At 41.2% G+C, this 20,158-nt stretch overlaps 1 protein-coding gene across 6 annotated transcripts in view; it reads left to right on the forward strand.

Moving 5' to 3' along the window:
* Nucleotides 1-20,158, forward strand: part of adarb1b (adenosine deaminase RNA specific B1b) — a 92,846-nt gene that overhangs the window by 54,302 nt on the left and 18,386 nt on the right. For 3 of the 6 annotated variants that reach the window (XM_046403150.1, XM_046403153.1, XM_046403149.1), the window contains one exon: nucleotides 4,859-4,894. Coding sequence is in view for 2 of the 6 variants with exons in the window: in XM_046403149.1 (XP_046259105.1) it covers nucleotides 4,859-4,894 (36 nt within the window). In the remaining 4 variants the exon portion in view is untranslated. The other 3 variants (XM_046403152.1, XM_046403151.1, XM_046403148.1) reach the window with 3 other exon arrangements.

A 20,158-nucleotide genomic window follows, 5' to 3' on the forward strand; every position in this document is an offset into this window, starting at 1 on the left:
TGGCACCACTGTCAATTAGTTTTTACACTTTCTCAAGGGAGCTGGTCAGAGCCTTCAGCTGTAGCAAAAGCTTGAGTGGGTGGACGTACATATTTTATGATATTATTTACAGATTTGAATTCCCTCTAGGTTCAAGGATGGATCAGAGTAATATATTTGAGCAGTTACAGCAGTATAATCAAAAAGTGGACTCAAACATGAAAGCAAATGAAAAACACTTGCCGTCCTCTGCCTACCATCATCTTGTAGCAGCGCTGCCCTCTGCTGGAGACATGTCGTTACAACAAAAACATTGCACTGACGTTCACGCAGTTGCATGGGGAAAGGACAGTGTATGGTGATTCAGCTTCTCTGCTTCAGGTTTTTACATACACACACATACACACACAAGCACACAATACATCACAGGACAATCACACCTACTTGTAATTAAATGATGGATTAATTAAAATTGCATCCCTTGTGTGTGTATTTATGTGTGAGAAAAAGCTAGGTCAGAGGGAGGGGTAGTGTTTAATGGCTGTCAGGACCCTGGGTAGCCTGTTTGTGTGTGTGTGTGTGTGTGTGTGTGTGTGTGAGAGAGAGAGAGAGTGAGAGAGTGGCTAGTGGTTATGGAGCCACTGGCCTAGTTTTTGGCTAAAGAGTGGTAGTTGAGGGTGAGAGTCACGCACTCCTCTTATCATGCGCAGTTGACTGGATGTCTGTCTGTCTCTCTTTCATAACCCTTCTCTTTCGTAATCAACCTCTCCGACTTCATGTTTGTCCAGCCTGATCTCAAATGGTTTTTCTTTACTCCTCTGCTGAATGTCAAGTTAACTGAACACCCTGTATCTCTCTCCATCCACCCTCTCCCCAGTCTTCAAATACCTGAGAGGAGGTCTGCAGCAATCAGACGCTAATATGACCACCACACACATACTGCACTTTCTCTCAACTCCTGAAAGCTCTCAGAGGCTCTCCCCTTATGTCTCCACTAATCTCTCACACCCTCTCTTCTCTCTCCCTCCCTCTCTCTCTGTGTCTTGCCAAACTCTGTGAACAAGATGAGGTTCGGTGAGTGTTGCTTTAGGAACGTGACTTCCTCACAAGGCAATGAAATCCACTCCTGCCTGGACATTTTTCATCTGCCTTCGTATTTAAGTATTCAGACATCCCACGACGCGCTTATGTATCTACAGGTTGAGTGTTTAGTTGGTCCTCCACAGAGACCTGAGGCGACTGTTTTGACATGCATGCTTGAAACAAACTGCTAAATTTCTGGTTTTGAAGAGAAGGTAAAATGTAAGGCTTTTTCTCAAACATTTCATCTGAGGGAACGTTCTCAGGTTAGTTTCTTTGTGTATTCTTCTCCAGATGTTCATTAGTTTGTCAGCTCATTACTTTTCCTCAACAGAGCTTGTTAGGTAGATAGAATTTGGTTTGTTCTACCCACTTTTAATGAGGGATGCTTATGAATACTAATGAGCACACTTTGGTGTAGCTGAAGGGTCTCGTTTGCTCATTGAAAAAGTGAGAATGTCAACATATCAGTTTAATGATGCCGCCGCATTTGGCATCCAGCATCTTTTGAAGTATCCTCCCTTGCTGCTGCTTGCTTTGGTTGTACAACAGTATTACAGTGCATTTCTCTGTGTTTCTCAGTATTTTCTGTTGTCGTTGATCACAAGTTAGAAAGTGAAATCTCCAAAGCCACACTAGCAAAAGCATGATTTGGCTCTTAAAAGTCTCCATCTCTGGTACTGGTTTACAAATTCAGCTGAGCGGCCTTAGGAAGAAAATTAAAAAACAGAAAAAAGGTCTATTTTTGGAGCCTTTTTAGTTGACCGTGATCTACCATGTGAGCCGACAGATGGGCTCACCGCGGTAGCCTGTATTGCTTTGCCTGTGAAACGGTTCAAGAGCTTGTTTTTGTCAATGGTTGTGTTTCTCTGTCAAACCGCTGCAAAGGCCACCGGGAGTCGGGTTGTTATTTGGAGTCTGGAATGTCTTTAAATTCAGGCTGGATAACCACAGTCATCTCCCCTCCTGTTCATTCAGTATGTGCTGAAAATGCCAAGAGAGAGAAAGCAGTGGGTAAAGTCTACTGGTGGAACAACATGTGCGACCGTGGGGGCTTGCACTGAGTCTGCGCTCCCATGTCTGCAGCTTTCTGCAGTCTCTATAAATTAGAATACGAAGGAAAGTGCACTGACTGGTCTCCTCTGCAGAAAAGAAAGCAAAACAAGAAGCAGTCACAGGGCCAAGGCAGTAGTGGTGTGACTTGGCCAGCCATAGTTATCGTTGGCTGGGACTCAGAAGCATGAATGAATTTGCGTCTGGTGTATATTCAGGTTTCTCATCTCCTTTCTTAGGCTGACTTCTCTGCCCCACAGCTCTTATCCTGAGTCTTTTGGCTGGCGTTCGTTTTCTTTTTGTCGTTGTTTTTCTGTTTTGTTTTCTCTCTGTTCAGCCATTTCTCAGTTGTTGTCCCGCCTTTTTTCTGTTGGAACATCTTTGGTCTCTTTCTCTCACTCTTTCTGCTCGGTTTAACTTCGTGTGCTTAATCGGCAAACCCCACATCGAGCAGCGGGAGGCGAGCTGTGGAGGAGTTGGGCTGCGGTGAAGACAGGCTCGCTGACCTTAAATGGCCCCATATGTTAGAAATCCTACTTCTGAATGAAGACAGCTCCACACTTTTCAATGGGAGGACTCCTCACTTTATCTTACATTTCATCCCTTCATCCAGCTTCATCTCTGGCCTTTTTTTTCCATCTTTAGCATTTATTTGAGAGTTTTCCTCTGTATCTTCCCTTTTTATTTCCTTTACTCTTCTCAGGCTTTTATGGCCCTGGTTCTTATTTACTGTCATCTCTATCCCCAGCTACTGTATCTACCAGAGAGGACATACCCGCCAACACATTTACTGTTATATTTAGTTGGCTTTCTGCATGTAATTTTTCACATCAAACTTTATGCATTTTATAGAATTCCTGTGTGAAGTCAGAATCTGATTTGCATTATGTTAACCATCAAAGTAATAGTAAATTACAATAAAAGTACTATGTTACACTGCATAGTTACTATAGGTGCATCAATTGCAATTTTTTTGGCCAATTCTGATTTCCGGGATTTTTTTCTTTTTTATTCTTTTTTTAATACCAATTTTTACAGATTCTGATTTTCTTTCTATGAACTATCAATGATTGCTTATACAAACAAAAATCAACTTTTCTTCAATGCAAAATTTTACTTTCATAATAAAAGAAATAATTAAACGTAACAATTTCCTCTCAACATAAAGCAACTGCAAAGAACTACAAATAAACTAAAATACTTAAACTGAAAATGAGCTGTACACCCTTTACAACTTTATCTGACACATTTTACTTCACAAAAGCACGTGCAGCAGAAACAAAACAAATGTCAGCTACTTATATTATTTTACAGGATGCTTATAGATTCACCAGGGTTGAGATAATTTGTCAGATTTCTGAAGCCTCTGTTCTCGACTATGGAGAACAGCTGACCATCCAGGAACCTGAATCTTCCTCGTATTTGCTTTGGTCTTTTCACTGCTCATGCCAAGGAAGGACAGGAGAGGCTGCTGGCATGTTTCTGACACTGAGCTCTGGTTAGCTTTAGCTGTAGCCGATTTTCCTGTTCTAGTTTTTTCAAACTGGACATGTTCAGCTGGGTGATGGTCTTTTAAGTGTCTGAGTAGGTTAGTATTAGAGCACTGAAAACCAGTTGAGTCCAGTCTCTGTATGGCTGGTCGGTTGTTGCATATCTAATAGTTACATACTGGCACATGTGGCCAGCTGGATTTCATAGTTACAGGCGTCAACCTCTAAAGCCCTAAATGACATTTATTAAAAATCACTGATGCTTCGGAAGTTGATGTGATTTTATCAGTAATCATTACAGTGAACCAGAGAAGTCAGTTAGTATGAAAGTTCTGCAGTGATTGGTTGATTTGAGCTGGCAAGAACAACAGCGATTTGCACATCAAATGCTCTTTGGTTGCCTTGTTTAGTTGTCCTGATAAGAAGCTTCTTCCTTAAACTGGAGGAGTCCGTACGTGTAGAAACAAGGAAAACTGTCAAACTTCTACAGTATACAACTGCTCCTAGGGGCTGGAGTGTTCAAAGTACACACTAAACTCATATTACCATCATCACCATTATTGTTTCATTTTGCAGACTACAGTGCCTTCAATCTAACCTTTTCGTGTAAATATTTATCTAGTCTAATATTCTGGTGGCTGGTGAAATAGTGGACGCTCTAAGACTTCAGAGTCTCTTTGGTTAGAAGGAAAAATAGCCAGATTTTATGCCCTGTAGTCTTAAACATTATTCTTCAGTTATCTGTGAGATGTATAATGTATAATGTGTTTTAATTTATTCTTTGGAAAGTTGATCTGGTTGAGATCAGTGTTCTGTGGACTGGCCACATAAACCACCACGTCTAATTTCTTCGTAAGACTCTTGTGTTGCCAAATGCAGTGCTCACACGACCACTCATACTGGTCACATTGAAATCATTTAATTGCAAAAAGTAACTGTTTCCACTTAATTGTTAGATTCAGCCTCACCCAGGGGAAATGCCTGAATTTTACTACATCAAACAGCGGCTGTGGCTGTCACCTGGTGTGCGGCAGGAAGAAGGCAGCTCATGTGGAAACCTGTTTAGATAGCCAGTGCTAATGGAGCAAAAGTCTACTGTGTGTATTTCCATCTGTGTCTGCCGCAAACTTGGTCTTACTCTAAATCCCTACAGCACGTTTACTGTCTGTAATTCAGATTTTTAACAGTAACTCTGTGAGATGGTCTGAGTCTTTGCTTTTTACTAACTTTCAACTTGTTCTCTCTCTGTCCATCAGGTTTTTCCAATCACAGACATCAAAACAGAGCCAAAGGTGAGTTTGTTTTCTTTTTTTTCATTGCTGTTGTTGTCGTCATTTTTCTTTTGTTGTTTTTTTCTGTATGTACAGCAAAATTTTATTTTTTTTTATACCTTTTGAAGAGTAACTTTCAGTTACAGTCATCCTTCACACAGCATCACTTGGAGTGTTAGCTGTTTAAAATTTGGAACTTGGAAGATATGGTTTGGTGCCTTCAGAGATGTAATTACAAACAAGAACCACTAGATGGAGGCAGAGTATTTCTTTTCCGAATTGCCTCTCATCTTTAGAGTCCTTGTGATTTTCCTCAACAGAGAGGTAATATATACACAACGTATGTAAATCTTGAAGTCACAGTAAAAGAGACAAAGTGAGAACTGCAAGGGTATGACCTTTTCTAATATTGGCAGATTTGAATAATATTCGTGTACAGATGAAAATGTGTGTGAGCCTGTTGGAGCACACCTGGAGGTGGGGGAATCCGGGTCAGAAGTCGTTTTTGCTCATTGGAGACGTCGGTTTTTGAGAGGATATTTGACTGTTGCGGAGTTAATTCACAACCATATGAAAACAGGAGTCTGTCTCCTCTGCCCAGTCCCCTCCTTCTTTTTCACACTCTACTCCATCGCCTCTCCTCTCTGACTACTGATAGGGCAGAGATGGAGTCAACAGAGGAGAGAAACAGCGAGAGGAGGAGGCGGACAGTGAGGGAGGGAAAGAGAGTTCGTGTACAAGGGAAGGACTAAAGTAGAAACAAAGAAATGCTGCAGGTGTGTGGAGATCCCATTATCATCAGCTTGGCAGAGCAGACTGGACAAGTGTGAGAGCGGACAGCGAGACCATGTGTTCACAGTGAGATCACAGCAGCTGAAGTTTTTTGTGTGGTCTGGCTTAGTCTTAGTCTTGTTAGACAGCTGTTCAGTTGATTTTAAGACAGCGTTGGTGCCAACTGAGCTATGGCCCTTCTTACCAACGGCGCACAGAATCTGGGCTCCTATTACTGCCTGATCCGACGCAGGTTCAAGAGGAGGCGCAAGAAACGCTCGGAACGCAAAGGTAACCCTCGCAGCCGCAGTTCACACAGAGAGTATTGTTAGGCTGGCTTGTTGTAGGTTTCGTGATGATAGGTAAGTGGCAAGAGAGGATAGCTGAGCACTTGCTGTAATGAAACATTTGTTTCACTTCTTCAACTTTAAGAATAAAGCTGATAATAGCATCAGCAGACTGACGTGAAATCTGTACTCCTCACAGTACAATTCTTGTAAAAAATACCTACGCAGTAAGTTAGGAATGTACCCCAATATGATTGATTGATAGATAGATAGATAGATAGATAAATACTTTATTGATCCCAAGGGAAATTCAAGAATTATGTAAGTGTACATTTAGAAAAGTCTCATAAATTGCATTTGAAGTTGTTTTTTTTTTTTTTATTTTACAAGAAATGACTTTCACCTTCTTGCGCTTCGATCAAAAATGTGGCTTCTCAAAAAGGCATTGAAATTTTATCACGCAGGAACGACGAGAAGACAGTTGTTACAGAGGAGGCAATACTTTAGTAATCGCAAATGGAAATAAAAAGTCAGTAAGTGGTTTAAATGTGATATTTATTTTATTTAGTTATAGTTATTATTCCTTTACTGTTTGTGTTTTGTCACAACAACTTCTTATAGTGTGTTTTTATTTACCAGAGAAAGATACATTTTTATAATCATTACATGATACCGTGTGTTATCCAAGATGTTCAGTCCTTTGCTTTATCTCTCAATCACTAAATGTGTGACTGTAAAAACTTTCAAAACTAAAATGAAGAATTTTACTTTTCATATATGATTATAAATAAAATGTAAACTGGTTGTATCCATGTGGTTATGAACATTTCTGATGTAAACAAACCAGGAACACCATCAAAAAAGTTGTTTTGTTTTTAAGAACTTTCAGTACATTAGCTTTCATTGACAGGAGACTCATGGACAGGAAGCAGAGACAGACAGAGAGAGAGGATGTTTGTGTCCTGCTTTCCTCTCCTTTTTTTAGGATTGGAATTATTTATCTGTTGCATAAAGGCTCTCAGAAATGAGACGACCTCTTCTTCTCCGTCTCTCCTCGTCCTCCCCCTCCCGTCTCTCAGTGAGACAGGTCCATGTCTCTGTGTAATTGAAGTCGGGTGACGGGAGCTCTGCAGAGGCTCTAAGCTTTTCTCTCCTGAGTTAGCTGCTCTGCTCTGGGGATTAGCCTAACAGCAAAGGTAGTAATTACTTAGGTGGCCACAGCTCGCTGGCAGTATTAGCCATGTCTCAGCCACTTGCTTTGACACCCACCGCCCTCCGAACTCCCCCCAGCCTCCACGTCGAGCCGAGTCCATTCATCCAAGTAAATCCACCGCTGCTGATGCTGCATTTTTAGCCCTCGATTCGCGCTCGAGCGCTGCTCACTCAGAGACTGACCACGTCCATCAGCATTACACAGGTCTGTTTCCAGCCTTTTCACTCTCCCTTATCACCATGGGAATGAAAGTGGCACTTTTTCACCACGCTGAGAGAAGCGATGACTAAGCAGGACTTCGGGCCAGCGTTGATCTACTTGCTCCCAGTCAGCTTTAATGCCCCGCACTGGAAGCCTCCTGATAAGTTGCTTAGTACTTTAGCTTTAGTGCCTGGTGGGCTAGCAGGTAATGCTAGCTGTGAGGATGAGGTCACATGCTTACTTGAAACAATCATCGGTGACTCGGATTCCTTGTCAGCGAGCTCAGAGTCAGCCACACCGCAAAGTAAAGTAAAGTAAAGTAAAGTGACATATTTTGTCATTGGAGGGAACTCACTCCAACGAAATTTGTTCTCTGCATTTAACCCACCCAAGTGACGTGCACACACACACAGCAAACCCGGGGCAGTGGGCGACCGCGTGCAGCGCCCGGGGAGCAGTGGGGGTTAGGTACCTTGCTCAAGGGTACCTCAGCCATGGACACCGGTACGGGGAATCGAACCAGCAATCCACCGGTTACGGGTCCGACACCCTAACCGCTGATCCACGACTGCAAGACAGGGTGGATTAGTGTCTTCCACAAGGACACTTCAACATGTCTATACAGACCAGCAGTGTGAGGAACCATCAAACTAATCCCCCATGTGCTTCAGAAGTACTAGTTACAAACCACTGACAAAGTTTAGTTTGATCAAATGTAATTTCAGGTTTGCTGCTACTTTTCGAATCCAGTTTAGGGTTGATGATCACTTTCAGGGCGACCAGTTGAGGTCTCTTTGCCATCCCTTAAGTCAAGGTTCAGATCAGGTGATGATGAAGGTTTTCTGTGAGCCACATGTAGTGCCACATGATGATGGTATTTTTACAGAAGTGAAGGAAGCTGTCCTACAGTTTGAAAATACTCTCCTGAATACAGAATCTTACTTAAGTAAAAATATGAACAGCAAAATGTACTTCAGAAGTGAGTACTCATTGTGCAAAACTGGTTGATAGCTTAGCATTTCTTCATATGAGGAAGAGATGATGCAGTGTTGCATCTGTGCTCTGGTCCACTTACACTTTTCACACTGACTGTTTACCACCAAACCAAAAGGAGCAAACATGAATTTGTACAGACTGACAGGTAACTCATTGTTTGCACAGTTTTGGAGGTTGACACCCTGCATCATCAGTGCATCATCAGGACACATGGTGGGTAAATCAAAATCCTGACACCAAGCAAGTTTAAAAAGCCTGTTAATGCTTCTGATGTGTTTATTTATGTTCTTTGATGTCACAAAGAGCTCACTAAGAAAAATCTGATTATAAGCATTATTAGTATTCGTAACCTGCAAATTGACTGCATGTTATGAATACAGGTAACAGGTGGAGGCAGGAAGAAAACGAGGAGTCTTGTGCAGTTAATAAAACAGATTACTCAGTGATTGCCATCACACACTTTTTAATGGACTTAATGAACTGAAAAAGTACACACAGTAGATGCACGCAGAACAGTTTTAACACCTTTAAGCCTATTAATCAGGGTATCCACACTGACGTGCGTAGCTGTTACCATGCTTACCAAATAATGTGCATAAATACACATGACTTATACAGATCAATTATGAGATCACTTCCTGTACAGATTTCACAATCAGCAGTGGTTAGTGTTATTAGTAAAACCTTTCTCTTTTTTCATAACAGTTCAGAACATTTGCTGTGGAAAAATTGATTGAATGCTGTTTTTCATTGAAATTTCATTTTTTGTTTTTGTTCTAAATAATATGTGTTATTACACATTGTGTAACCTGCAACTCCGTGGTACAAGCTTTGTAGGAGTCCTATTAATTGATGGCGTAACCATGTAGATGATCATAATTCACAAGTGAATTATCATGGAGTGCACGCTGACTTCAAAAATGCTGAACTTAAGCATATCTTCCGAGTGATAAGTTCTTCCATGCATCTCTCACAAATGTGCCAAGCCATGACACTCACAGACGATGCTTTCCAATGGGCTGTATATGAAATATGGAAAATGGGGAGCAGAGGCCTTTTCTGCCATGCCAGCAAAATCTCCAAAATGAGCTTTTGTAACTTGAATGCGGGGGGGCAGGAAAGGGTTCTGCACCGTCTGACGCTTACAAGCCATCGCCCTAGAAGAGACTTTGCCTTCAGCAAGAGGAAGAGGTTTTTGTCTTCCTAGATAACCTTACATCCTTCCTCTTTTCACACATCATCTTTCTTTCCTTCCTCTCTCTTTCCAAACACTCCTGTTCCTTTCTTTCCTGCATCTTTGTTCCTTTCTTTCATTTCATTATTCACTTATTTGTATTGTAACTAATAAATTAGCACTTTCATGTGGAATAATCAGTGATATACTGCTGAATATACTTTCTTAATTGATTTTGCTGTTTCCCTTTAGAATAATGTAAGCATGTCGACACAACAAAGAGATTTACAGATTTACAGCCTCTAAAAAAAAGCCCAGACTTCCTGATTAATATTTGACAACCCTTACAATGAAAATCAAATAGAAAACATGGGCACATTTACCCAACAACAAAAAAGCTGTTGATTATGAGCAGTGCCTTATTTAGTGGTGCAGCATTTCCAGGCAACACAAACACAGCGGCACTCTGTCTTCATAAGAAATGAGTTGTGTCTGCCTGTCTCAATGTAATTAGCCTTGATTAGCATGCTGCTAATGACTGTAACGCACTGACGAGGGGGGCACCATTGTGGCGAGATTGCCAAACTGCCGAGGTGTTTTTAGCTGGCGGAGAGACACTTCATGGCCCTAGAGAAGTATCAGGGATTTGTGTCTGCTCCCTTTTATCGCTGCAGAGATAAACCTCATTAACACAGATTCATGGTCTGTGTAGACTCAAATGAATACAGATATTGAAATGTTTTGCCGTTGCAGCTGGCTGTCTCACTGCTTTCATGTCAGTGGTGGGGAGGAATTTCTTTGGAGGTAATGGAACAGGACACACAGAGATGAAAATCTGATTTTCCCAGCCATAGGCGTGGAGGAAAAGTTCATTTCAAACTCTGGGATTTTAGGAGAGCTCAATCACAGTTCACATCACTTTTTTTTGTAATATAGTGTGGCCTTCGCTGTTCTTCTGCTCTGTCAATGACTGTACATCTGTGCTCCCTCGTCCTCTCCCTCCTCTGACACTCATATTCTTGTGGTGTATGAACACTTTCACTTTCCTCCCTCTGTCAGCTGTCACAACCTTTTTCATCTGGCGGAGGTTCCCCAGTCTGTCCTCTCCCTGCTGTCCATCAGCCTGACAATAGCGAAGGCACAAGGTGTGAAATTCAACTCCGAGGTGACAGTGTTCCAGGTGCAGGCCGACACAAATCATGGATGCCTTCATGTTTTTACATAGCATTTATTTTCAGGCCTGTCCCGCCCCCTTATGCACGCACGCAAAGACACTCAAGTATACGTGCACATCCTCGTCATTGCAGAGCAGGATCCCAGTGCGTCTAACCTGGCCTTGAATGTGACAAATGGTGTTAGCTGTGAGCATGCTGGGCATCCAGGCGAGGAGAAGGGGAGGACAGAGGAGAGGACTGTGTGGCGGTGGGGGTGGGGGTTAGATGGACAGAGAAACGCAGAGGGAGAGGAACACTTTCAAATTTTAAAAGTAAACAGCTGCATTAAAAAAAGGCGCCATGGCTGCACACCTAACGGCTCTCTGGGACACACTCAAAGTCTTAACACATTAGATTCTCCACAGCATCACAACCTCAGCAGCAAAGCACTGTTTTTTGTCCTTCTGAAAATACAGAATACAGTAGGATGAAATAACAGTTTTAAAGGCACATTGAAAGTCAGCTTAATTGTAAAAAAAAATAAATAAATAAAAAGTTTCAGGCTTCTAAGTTGGCAAAGTTTTGACTGTGTGCCTGCGATCACAGGTGCATTTGGATGTGTGTGTGCATGTCGGTTTTCGGGGGGGGGTTCCCTACCTGTGTGCCCCGTTGGGTGCTTGAGCATTGAACACAGCAGCGGTGGTCCTGCATGAGCCGGGCATGCTCACACACCCACACACGCTCAAACATACTCTCTTTTTCCCCCACAGGCGCTTGGTGCCTATGCTGTGTCATAAATCAGAGCTGTCAAATAGATTTTACAGCTCCGAGTGAAAAGAGGAGAGGCAGCCACCCAACAACCTTGAAAAGATGGAAGAGAGCAAAAATAGAAGAGTGTTATTGTTAATAACAAAAGGCTGATACGTGGACCTAAAGAATGTGTGAAGAGTGAGGGGACAGTCTTTCAGTGCAAATGAATGTACGAAATGAGTCCATCTATACAGTCTGAGGTTTACAAAGAGTAGTCTGAAGGGATCTCTTTTTGTCAAGTATCGTTATTAAGCTAAATGCAGAAACAGATTCATCAGCCATCCCAGAAATTTCTACATGCACAGTGTGTGTTTGTCTTCATGACTGAAGCCAGTATGTTGGTTCCAGCACTCCTGTCGGGTCCAGATCAACATCTGTCTATTATTCAGTGCCATATACAGTTTCGCACAGCTTCATCTCTGTTAGATGTGATACAAGATTGAGCTGCAACGAATAGTCGATTAATCGATCAGTCAGTCAAAAGAGAATTGAGTGACATCTATTCAGATAATGGAATAATTGTTTCAGTCATTTGTCAAGCAAGCAAGCTGTAGTTAGCCTTGTTGAAAGAATTGATTAGGGTCTTGATCTTAAACTCTCTGCCCACGTATTTTAATGCCTATAGGAAACATAAATACTGAGCAGATGTCTAGATTTGCTTCATTACTGACCAGACCGTTTTAGCCCAAGGCCAGCTTTTTCTGTGGTGCTTATTGTAAAGGAAAAGCAGTTTTGTGATAGACGACATCATGTTTCTTTGCCGTCTTTCAGTTTTTGCCACCCCATTTTTATCAAGCGTTCATTGTCACTGATGCCTTCCTCTTCCAAGATCATCCAGCTAAATTCACTGATTGGAGGAGGCTTATTGGATGTCAGCATCTGAATGGCTGCCTCTTAATATGCAGAGTGGAGAAAAGCATGTACGTCCAGCTGTAGGGCTCAGAAAGCAAATCGTTTCTGGCAGCCTAATTCGCTGGTCATTAGAAGGGCCAAATTGAATAATGGACTCAGAGGTAAGCACGCGTGTGTGTATGTGTGTGTTCATGTGTGTGCCTCTGATGAGACATGGAGAGCCGTGTTGGGTGGCCATGCTCTGTGGCCCCTATACCTTTGCCCATCAGTTTCCATCAGGCAGCATGACAAGCACTCCCCTTTCTGCCGCGACCCCTCTTCATTAGGACAGCAGCGCCCACACGTGTACTCCATTACGGTGCATTACCTGGTCAGCGCTTGGAGATATCACCTGAGGAAGCAACAGGGAGAGAGAGAGAGATGAGAGGTTCTGACTTCACAAAAGGAAAAATAGCGTGATCCCATTTTTATTAAGATTCTTCTTCTCGTTCGCTTTCCTGAGATAATCACTGGACTGCCAAAGCTTTATTGGGGAAAGTAATGGGATTTTGGGATGGCGACAGTAGCACTCACTTACCTAACAGCGTACATGGACAGTTAACAATGGTCTCCGTATTCCTCCTCATATCCCCTATGTTCCCCCCTATTTTCTGTTCCATTCCTCCTTTTAGCTTTTAACTAAGTCATATTGCTTCTTCAGGGATATTCACCCATCTATTCATCGTTTGTCTTTTACAGGAAAATTCCTGCGCCCCTTTACTGTTGTGCATGGGCTGTGGATCAAATGGGTAACGACTGAAATTGTCTTGACTATCAAGGCGCACGCAGGATTATGAAAAGCATATTTTAATTGTTTTAGCACTTAAACTTCACTGATCTACACTCTTGAAGCTTCCAGGTCAGATGAAAGTATGACCTGAACTTTGTCAGAATGAATCAAAATCGAGCAGAAGGAGAAGGACTCAGCCATGATTGCTTCCTGTGAAACCAAGAAATCCTTGTGGTTCATTATCACACCAAAGTCAGATAGACAGGAACAGACAGGAACATGTGGGGAAAAATGTTTTCAATAATTCTTGAATTTCTCAAGCTGCTATCAACGAGCAGATAAATTTCAAATACAATCACATTAAACTACTAAACATGTTAAATAACAAATAGAAGTGCAGAGTCTCTGCGTACAGTAACATTACATTGTTCTAATGTGACATTGTGGCGAGTTAGGCAGGCCTGATATGGCTTGAAAAGTTTTTGGTATTTTTGAATAAGGGAAGAATGAGAGAGGAATGGAATAGACCGGAGTGGTAGCACAGCCCGGTGGGCCTATCAGTCTGTGTTAGGACTGCTGAGAGGGCTGTCTCATAGGCAGCCTCTCCTGCACCAGCCATTTCCCATGGCCATTTGTCTCTGTCCAGTTTCTTTCCCTTTCCTTATCCCCCCCTCTTTTTTCCTCTCATCTCTTCCTCCCCCTCATCTTCGATTCCTCATTTTGGACTCTCAGTCTATTTCGATCTGTTTCTCTTCTCTTTACTTTGGCTCTTGTTTTTTGTCACCACCACAACTCTTAATGTTTCCCTTCTTTTCCAGCTTTTCCTCCTGATAAACAAGTTGTTTTTCCTCTGGCAATGGAAAGTAGTCACATTAATTGACTTTTGCCAGCTCTGTAATACGGAAGTATTTTCCATTAGGCTATCTGAGTCTTTTTCTCCTTTTCTGTTCATGCATGTGTTTCTGTGAGTCCATCTAGAAGTAATTATTCACACCATTACTTGTGTGTGTGTGTGTGTGTGTGTTTGTGTCACGGCCTGTGACGTGTTGCACCCAGAGGCTGAGCAGTCACTCGTTCTGGTCTTGATGGACACAGGAAGCAAGGGCAGCCATTTAGCCACGGCGTCCTCTCTGGCCCACCAACCCTCTAACCCCCAACCCCCCTACTAGCACTGGAGGGATCATAGCAACTCACACTGATGATTTATGACCGCACCTGAAGCCAGCCTAAGTAGTTTAATGTGTGTGTGTGTGTGCGGCATTTGTATGAAATTGTTGCAGGGAGAAAATCAGAAGACAAGTAAGAAAGAGTGTGTACTTTATGTTTGTGTTAGATAGAAAAATGGGCGTGGCAGTAAAAAGGTGTGTGTGGGTTTGAAGAAATAAAAGATGGAAAAAACATGAGACTTTGGCTTTGGCTTTGAGGGGCTTTGTTTTTTTGGCTTTTGATTTCCAGCTTTTAATGCACATACAGTAGGAAATGGTGTAACGTATGCTACAAACAAAAGTGTGTGTTCTTCATGTGTAGGCCTTTATGACTTGGCTTCTCTCTCTCACTCTCTCCTCTCACTCTTCCATGAACCTTGACTCCGCCAGCCTTCTGAAATGCAATCTCCCATAAAACCCATCAAATAAAAAATTCATATTGATACTCTGTGCCTCTGCTTTCTCTACCTTCCCTTTCCCTCACCATCAGCAGTCCATGATGATAAACGACCGGCTGTCAGATATTAAAGTCTGGAACACAATAAAAGACCAGTTCTTTCCTTTTTCCACACCTACCATCCCTGTAGTTCTGTTTTCTCAGTTTTGACTAATTTTCATGTTTTGGGGAACTGTGAGTCCATTGCATTTGCATTGTAGCCTTTCAAATAAGCTTTAAAAAGTCAAGTTGAAACTATCAATTAGTCAACGGAATGATATTTAATCTGTAACTTTATTATGAAGACTCAATAATTTTGGTTATTGAGCAATTATTTTAAACCCTTTTTCAGGCAAAATATTCTCAAGTTCCAGCTTCATATATATGAGGATTTGCTCTTTTTCTACATCATATATAACAGTAAATCAAATAGCTTAATTTAGTAATTTGAAGACATCACCTTGGGCTCTGGGAAATTATTAAATTCTTAGATTCATGTAGAGAATAAGTTTAGAAGTCAGAATTTTTATTGTAGGACACTTTTTGTAGAGTAAATCACATGAGAAGAAACCTCTGAATTAGCTGTGCCACAGGGGCTCATAGTGTGTGTGGGAGGGCAGTGCCCATTTTTCCCTCTTAACTCCCAGCTGAGCCTCTGCACTGGTCCATTACCCAGCAAGTCCTGGCAGTCTTGGCATACTGTGAGCTATGATACCACCCCAGAGAGCCTGTCGGACCAGGCGGTCAGTTAAGCAAGCAAGTCATCTGCTGCAAAGGACCGAGGACTTGAGGCTATAGGTGTGATCATGACTGACATGTTAATATGGTTAATCTGTTCTTGCATCACAGTTTCTGCTTTTTATTGTAATATTTCTAACATGAAAGTGTATACACCCCTATGCACATTTCATAATCAATCATAAATCATTCTCCTACCAGCAAAGTCATACAAGCTCACATATTACATCGTTGGAATTGGTGGAGTGGTATCACTTTACCTACAAGCAGCATATATATATATATATATATATATATATATATATATATATATATATATATATATAATACAATATTCAGCCATATCGAAAAAGGGCTGTTCCCTTGATGCATATAATTTAGCATCAAGACAAAGACCAATATAGTAGCTGATTTACAGAATAGACAATAAATCACAAAGGTAACAAGTAAATCTTCAACTCAGGAATTACTCTGGGCTTCACTGTAATTCCTGGGAATGTTGATATTTGGGTTTCCTTCAGTTGTATGAAGAACAACATTTAGATCACAGAGATACTTACCTACAGCACTGTATGTGTGCAACAATGTGTGCTTTGTTTTTTTTTCCCCTCTGTTTTTGACATAAACTAAGCGGGGGCTGTTTTCAGACCCTGTCTTGGTCCTGTCAACACAGCGGCACGCCAGGCTCCTTAAAGTTTGAAGGAGGAGGCTTTTGTCTTTTAATATGCTGCTAATGTGGTCTGGCTGACAGTAGTGGATCGCCTATGAGGTAGTGTCACTCACACACTGCAGACTGAAAAAATTTGGAAAAGTGCTGAATAAATAAATGCATGTGATTCAATTTCATTAAATGGCTGTCTGCATTTTAATGGTAAATAGTTCTAGTGTAAATGCCCAGAATTTGGTGTATTTGTGTCTTTTTTTGAGCACAAGTTTGTTTTCAATGATGGTATCCATCACATAGCTTGGAAGTGAGACATAAAAGTCTAAAGAAAAAGCAGAGGAGATGTGAAGTGTCTTCAGAGCCCAAGTGCCTTCTCCAGTGTCTGTATAATCACACCAAAGAGCAAACCTTTTACGTGTCCTGACATGAGAAAGTTGAGTTTACCGTCAGACCAATCAAAGGCTATCATCATGTCGAGGGACCAATTAGATGCCATCATTCCATCAGCAGGCCAATGGCCATGTGACTGTTGATACAAATTACAAGTGTGTCGACTGGTATCCCTTTATTTCTGGTGTTTTCTCGTCTAACTGAAATATATTGAATTTTATAAGTGTTTGCACTACAGAGTTGCCTAAGCATGTAAGCAGTCAATGCCCACATGAAGGCAGGTACATCACCTGCTGGAGTCTTCATAATTACATAGATGTACTTGTACAACACAAATTGGTGGGAAGAACAGGATGGTATTCCCCTTGAGCACAGACAAGTTTAAACCTGAATTTTTTCTTTTAAGCAAAGTAAATCAGTAATGATAAACTGTAGCTGTGCTCCTTTTGGCAAAAACAAGACTGGGTTGCAGTTTACGGCCATGCTGTGCATTAAAAATGTGGGCAAATGGAAATATTAAGAGGCTGCTCACCAAAGAATAATCAGAAGCAGAAGTGAAAAAGGCACTATTGTCCGGCAAAAGGATTCAAGGAACTTTATTGTCATACCAGCTCACATTCACATGTTTATGGTACGAAATTAGGACTCAGGTCCCGGGAGCAATAAGTAGAATATAAAAATATAAAAGTACGAGATAAAAAGTTGAATAAAACAGAAATATAAGCTAAATAAAAATAGAATATAAAAAGAATACTAAACATTAAACACACAGAATACTAAAACTAAAAATTTAAATAAAGAAGCCGGTTTTAGCATATGGCAGCATAAATATGCATGTGCAAGTGTGTGCAAGTATGCGATGGGATAAAAATAGCATCACTAAGCCTGTTAGTGGTATCAGTCATATTGCAGAAACCATACCACACAACAAGTTACTAAAATATCCTAGCCTACAAGGTCAAAAATACAAAGGCTCATCATACCAGGCCACTAAATAAAAAGGTTGAGTTAAGAGAAAAGCCTGGAATCAAAAGCAATGCAGGACACTGCAAAGAGGTACTTGGTGTTATTCACAGTTACTGTAATACCTCCCCTCTCATTTGAGGCGAATCTTTGTCCCAAGCATTTTAAGCATCAATGCTGCCTCGAAATATAACATGCTTTTAGAAGATGTCTAAAAACTGTAGTCCAGAGCCAAGTTTCTTAAGATATTAATGTTGTTAACTGCCTTGACTGTTTGCTGGAGATGAGCTGAATGTAAGAACTTGGGCAGAGTTGTTCAGAGAATGGGATCTGTGTGAATTCAAGACTATTGATCTGTTGTCTTGTGCAGTTCAGGGGGAAAATGTTGCCCGATATGCTACAGGGCTGATGTGTTTTGCATCTTTGCATCAATGAACCTTTCAGCTTTGTGTATTTTTGCTTTGTGCTTCATGACAGCCTACCTTTCAAATTTTGTTAAGAACTTAGATCCAGTTGCAGAGGTACAGTAACTATGAATTTGATACATGCTAAAATAGATTTAGACATTTTTTCGATTTTTTTGAATTATTAAAGGTTATCTCTTTGTGCAACTAGGGTTATTTATTAAATTATTTATCCATTTGTTGGGGGGAGTCTAGTCTGAAGTTGGTCTGAAATTATTTTGATGGAAAATCTGACTTCCTGCACTAGCCTTCAAAGACACTTTGTTGTAGACAGTTTGAACCCCACAGCCTGCCAAGGGCAGACCTTTCCATCGCCTTCTGTTTTAGAGGAGATAATGATTCTCTTTTACTCGGAATAGGATTGCATTTTCTATCTCTCTCATCTTCTATTCTTCCCTCACCTTTACCTTTCCATCCCTCGCTCCTCCCCACCTCCTCCTGTCAGCTGGACGCTTCTTGGTGCTCCCTCCACGGTGACGATGCTCTATCGCTCCGTCACAGCGCAAGCGAGGGATGAGAGACAAATCAAAACCACCTTATTTCCCCTCAGCCCCTCTCACCGTGCCAGATTGAATTTGAGGTTTTTCATCTTCTTTCTCATCTTTCTCTTCTCCCTGCCTCCCTTAGCGTCCACTCAGAATTACCTGGAACCAAGCCGTCTCACAACTCGATGACGTGGTATCATTTATGCACATAGAGGGAGGTAGTGCACACAGCCCCCACTGTTGGTTCTTTTTGATTCACTTTAAATTCACTCTTTCAGTTGTGCATGTTCAAAAATGGTCAATACCAAAATCTATCAAAGATCCCCGGGTGTTAGAAATGTCCATGCATGCAGATGCTAAAATTATTTCTGCAGGGTTTGAAGTTCAAAATAGTCTAATCTTGAATCTGAAAAATGCTGAAGCTCTTTTAAGAAACAGTTGCCTTTGATGTTCTGTACCTGAGCAATTTTTTTCGCAGGTGGTCAAAATGTGTTTGTTATCCCCTTATTGCCAAATGTAAAGGTGTCTCTCCATCATATATTTGTTTTATAGCACAAAATATGCTCATCAGTGGTCAACATTAGGTTGATGGTCAGTCATCCATATTGAAAACGTGTAGGTACCATTTAGCTCCAACACTGGGGAAATTTATTTGCTGGGATTGTCAACATTAGAATCCATACTTACAAAACTTGAAATAATACCTCAGGGGAACCAGGCAGAGAACCATATAAAAGAGGATAAGTAATTTTGCTTTAACTATCTGACAGCTTGATATATTTTCTAAAAGTCCACATCTAAATTACTGTAATTTGTCAGTTTTGTTTAGCAAAAGCTGATCTGGATGACCTCGTCAAAGAGACGAAATACGCTCACATTGATCGGGTCGGGTCTCAGCTTCTGAGCATTTTGACTACATTGATTTTCCCATTGACAGTGGTGTATTATGCAATGATTTGAATGGGGACCATAAATCCATAAACCAACCAAAATTTTATACCATATACCATTTTATACCTACCCTTTAGGACTGCGTAGCCATTCACCTCCAGATTTATTTCTCAAAACACACCCATGCACAAACACACACACACTCATACACTCATTTTATGAATTCTTTGTGGGACTTTCCACAATGATTGCAGCTGATTTCAAGAATAGTTACAGATTTATGGCCAAGGCGGCCTCATCTGAAAATCAAAACTGACGTTCCCATTTGCATTGTGTGCCGATTAAACTAGCCAGCTGTGCCTGTTCGGGGAATGTGAATAAAACCTCATCCTTGTTTAATGTTTACTTTTACACTTAGATATGCTATTTTTCCACAATTGCCAGTTTCCACACCATTAACACAAAGAGACATTAGACTAAAAGTGAAACACCAAATTAGGATGTTAGAGATACTCATAGCCAACAAATTCAGTACTCAGTACTTTAAAACTCAGTACTTTAAAGTCTGGGAACATGAAATCGTACAGCGTCATGCACTGCACAAGTAACATAAGTATTGTGTGTAGATGTGCTTTTGAGTTGTTTGATGAGTGTGTTGAGGGGGGGCTGGGGGCACCTGGCTCGTGCCACCTGAGAAAAATTACTCTCGTCTTCAACTCCGTTGGACCTACTCCCACCCATCCTCCCTTCACCCCACCTTTTCATTTTCAATTACGACTTGGAATATGAAACTTTAATAGGGTGATAATTGTGCTAGCATAT

Source organism: Scatophagus argus, chromosome 11 (assembly GCF_020382885.2).
Source record: "Scatophagus argus isolate fScaArg1 chromosome 11, fScaArg1.pri, whole genome shotgun sequence".
In the NCBI taxonomy this organism is placed as follows: domain Eukaryota; kingdom Metazoa; phylum Chordata; class Actinopteri; family Scatophagidae; genus Scatophagus; species Scatophagus argus.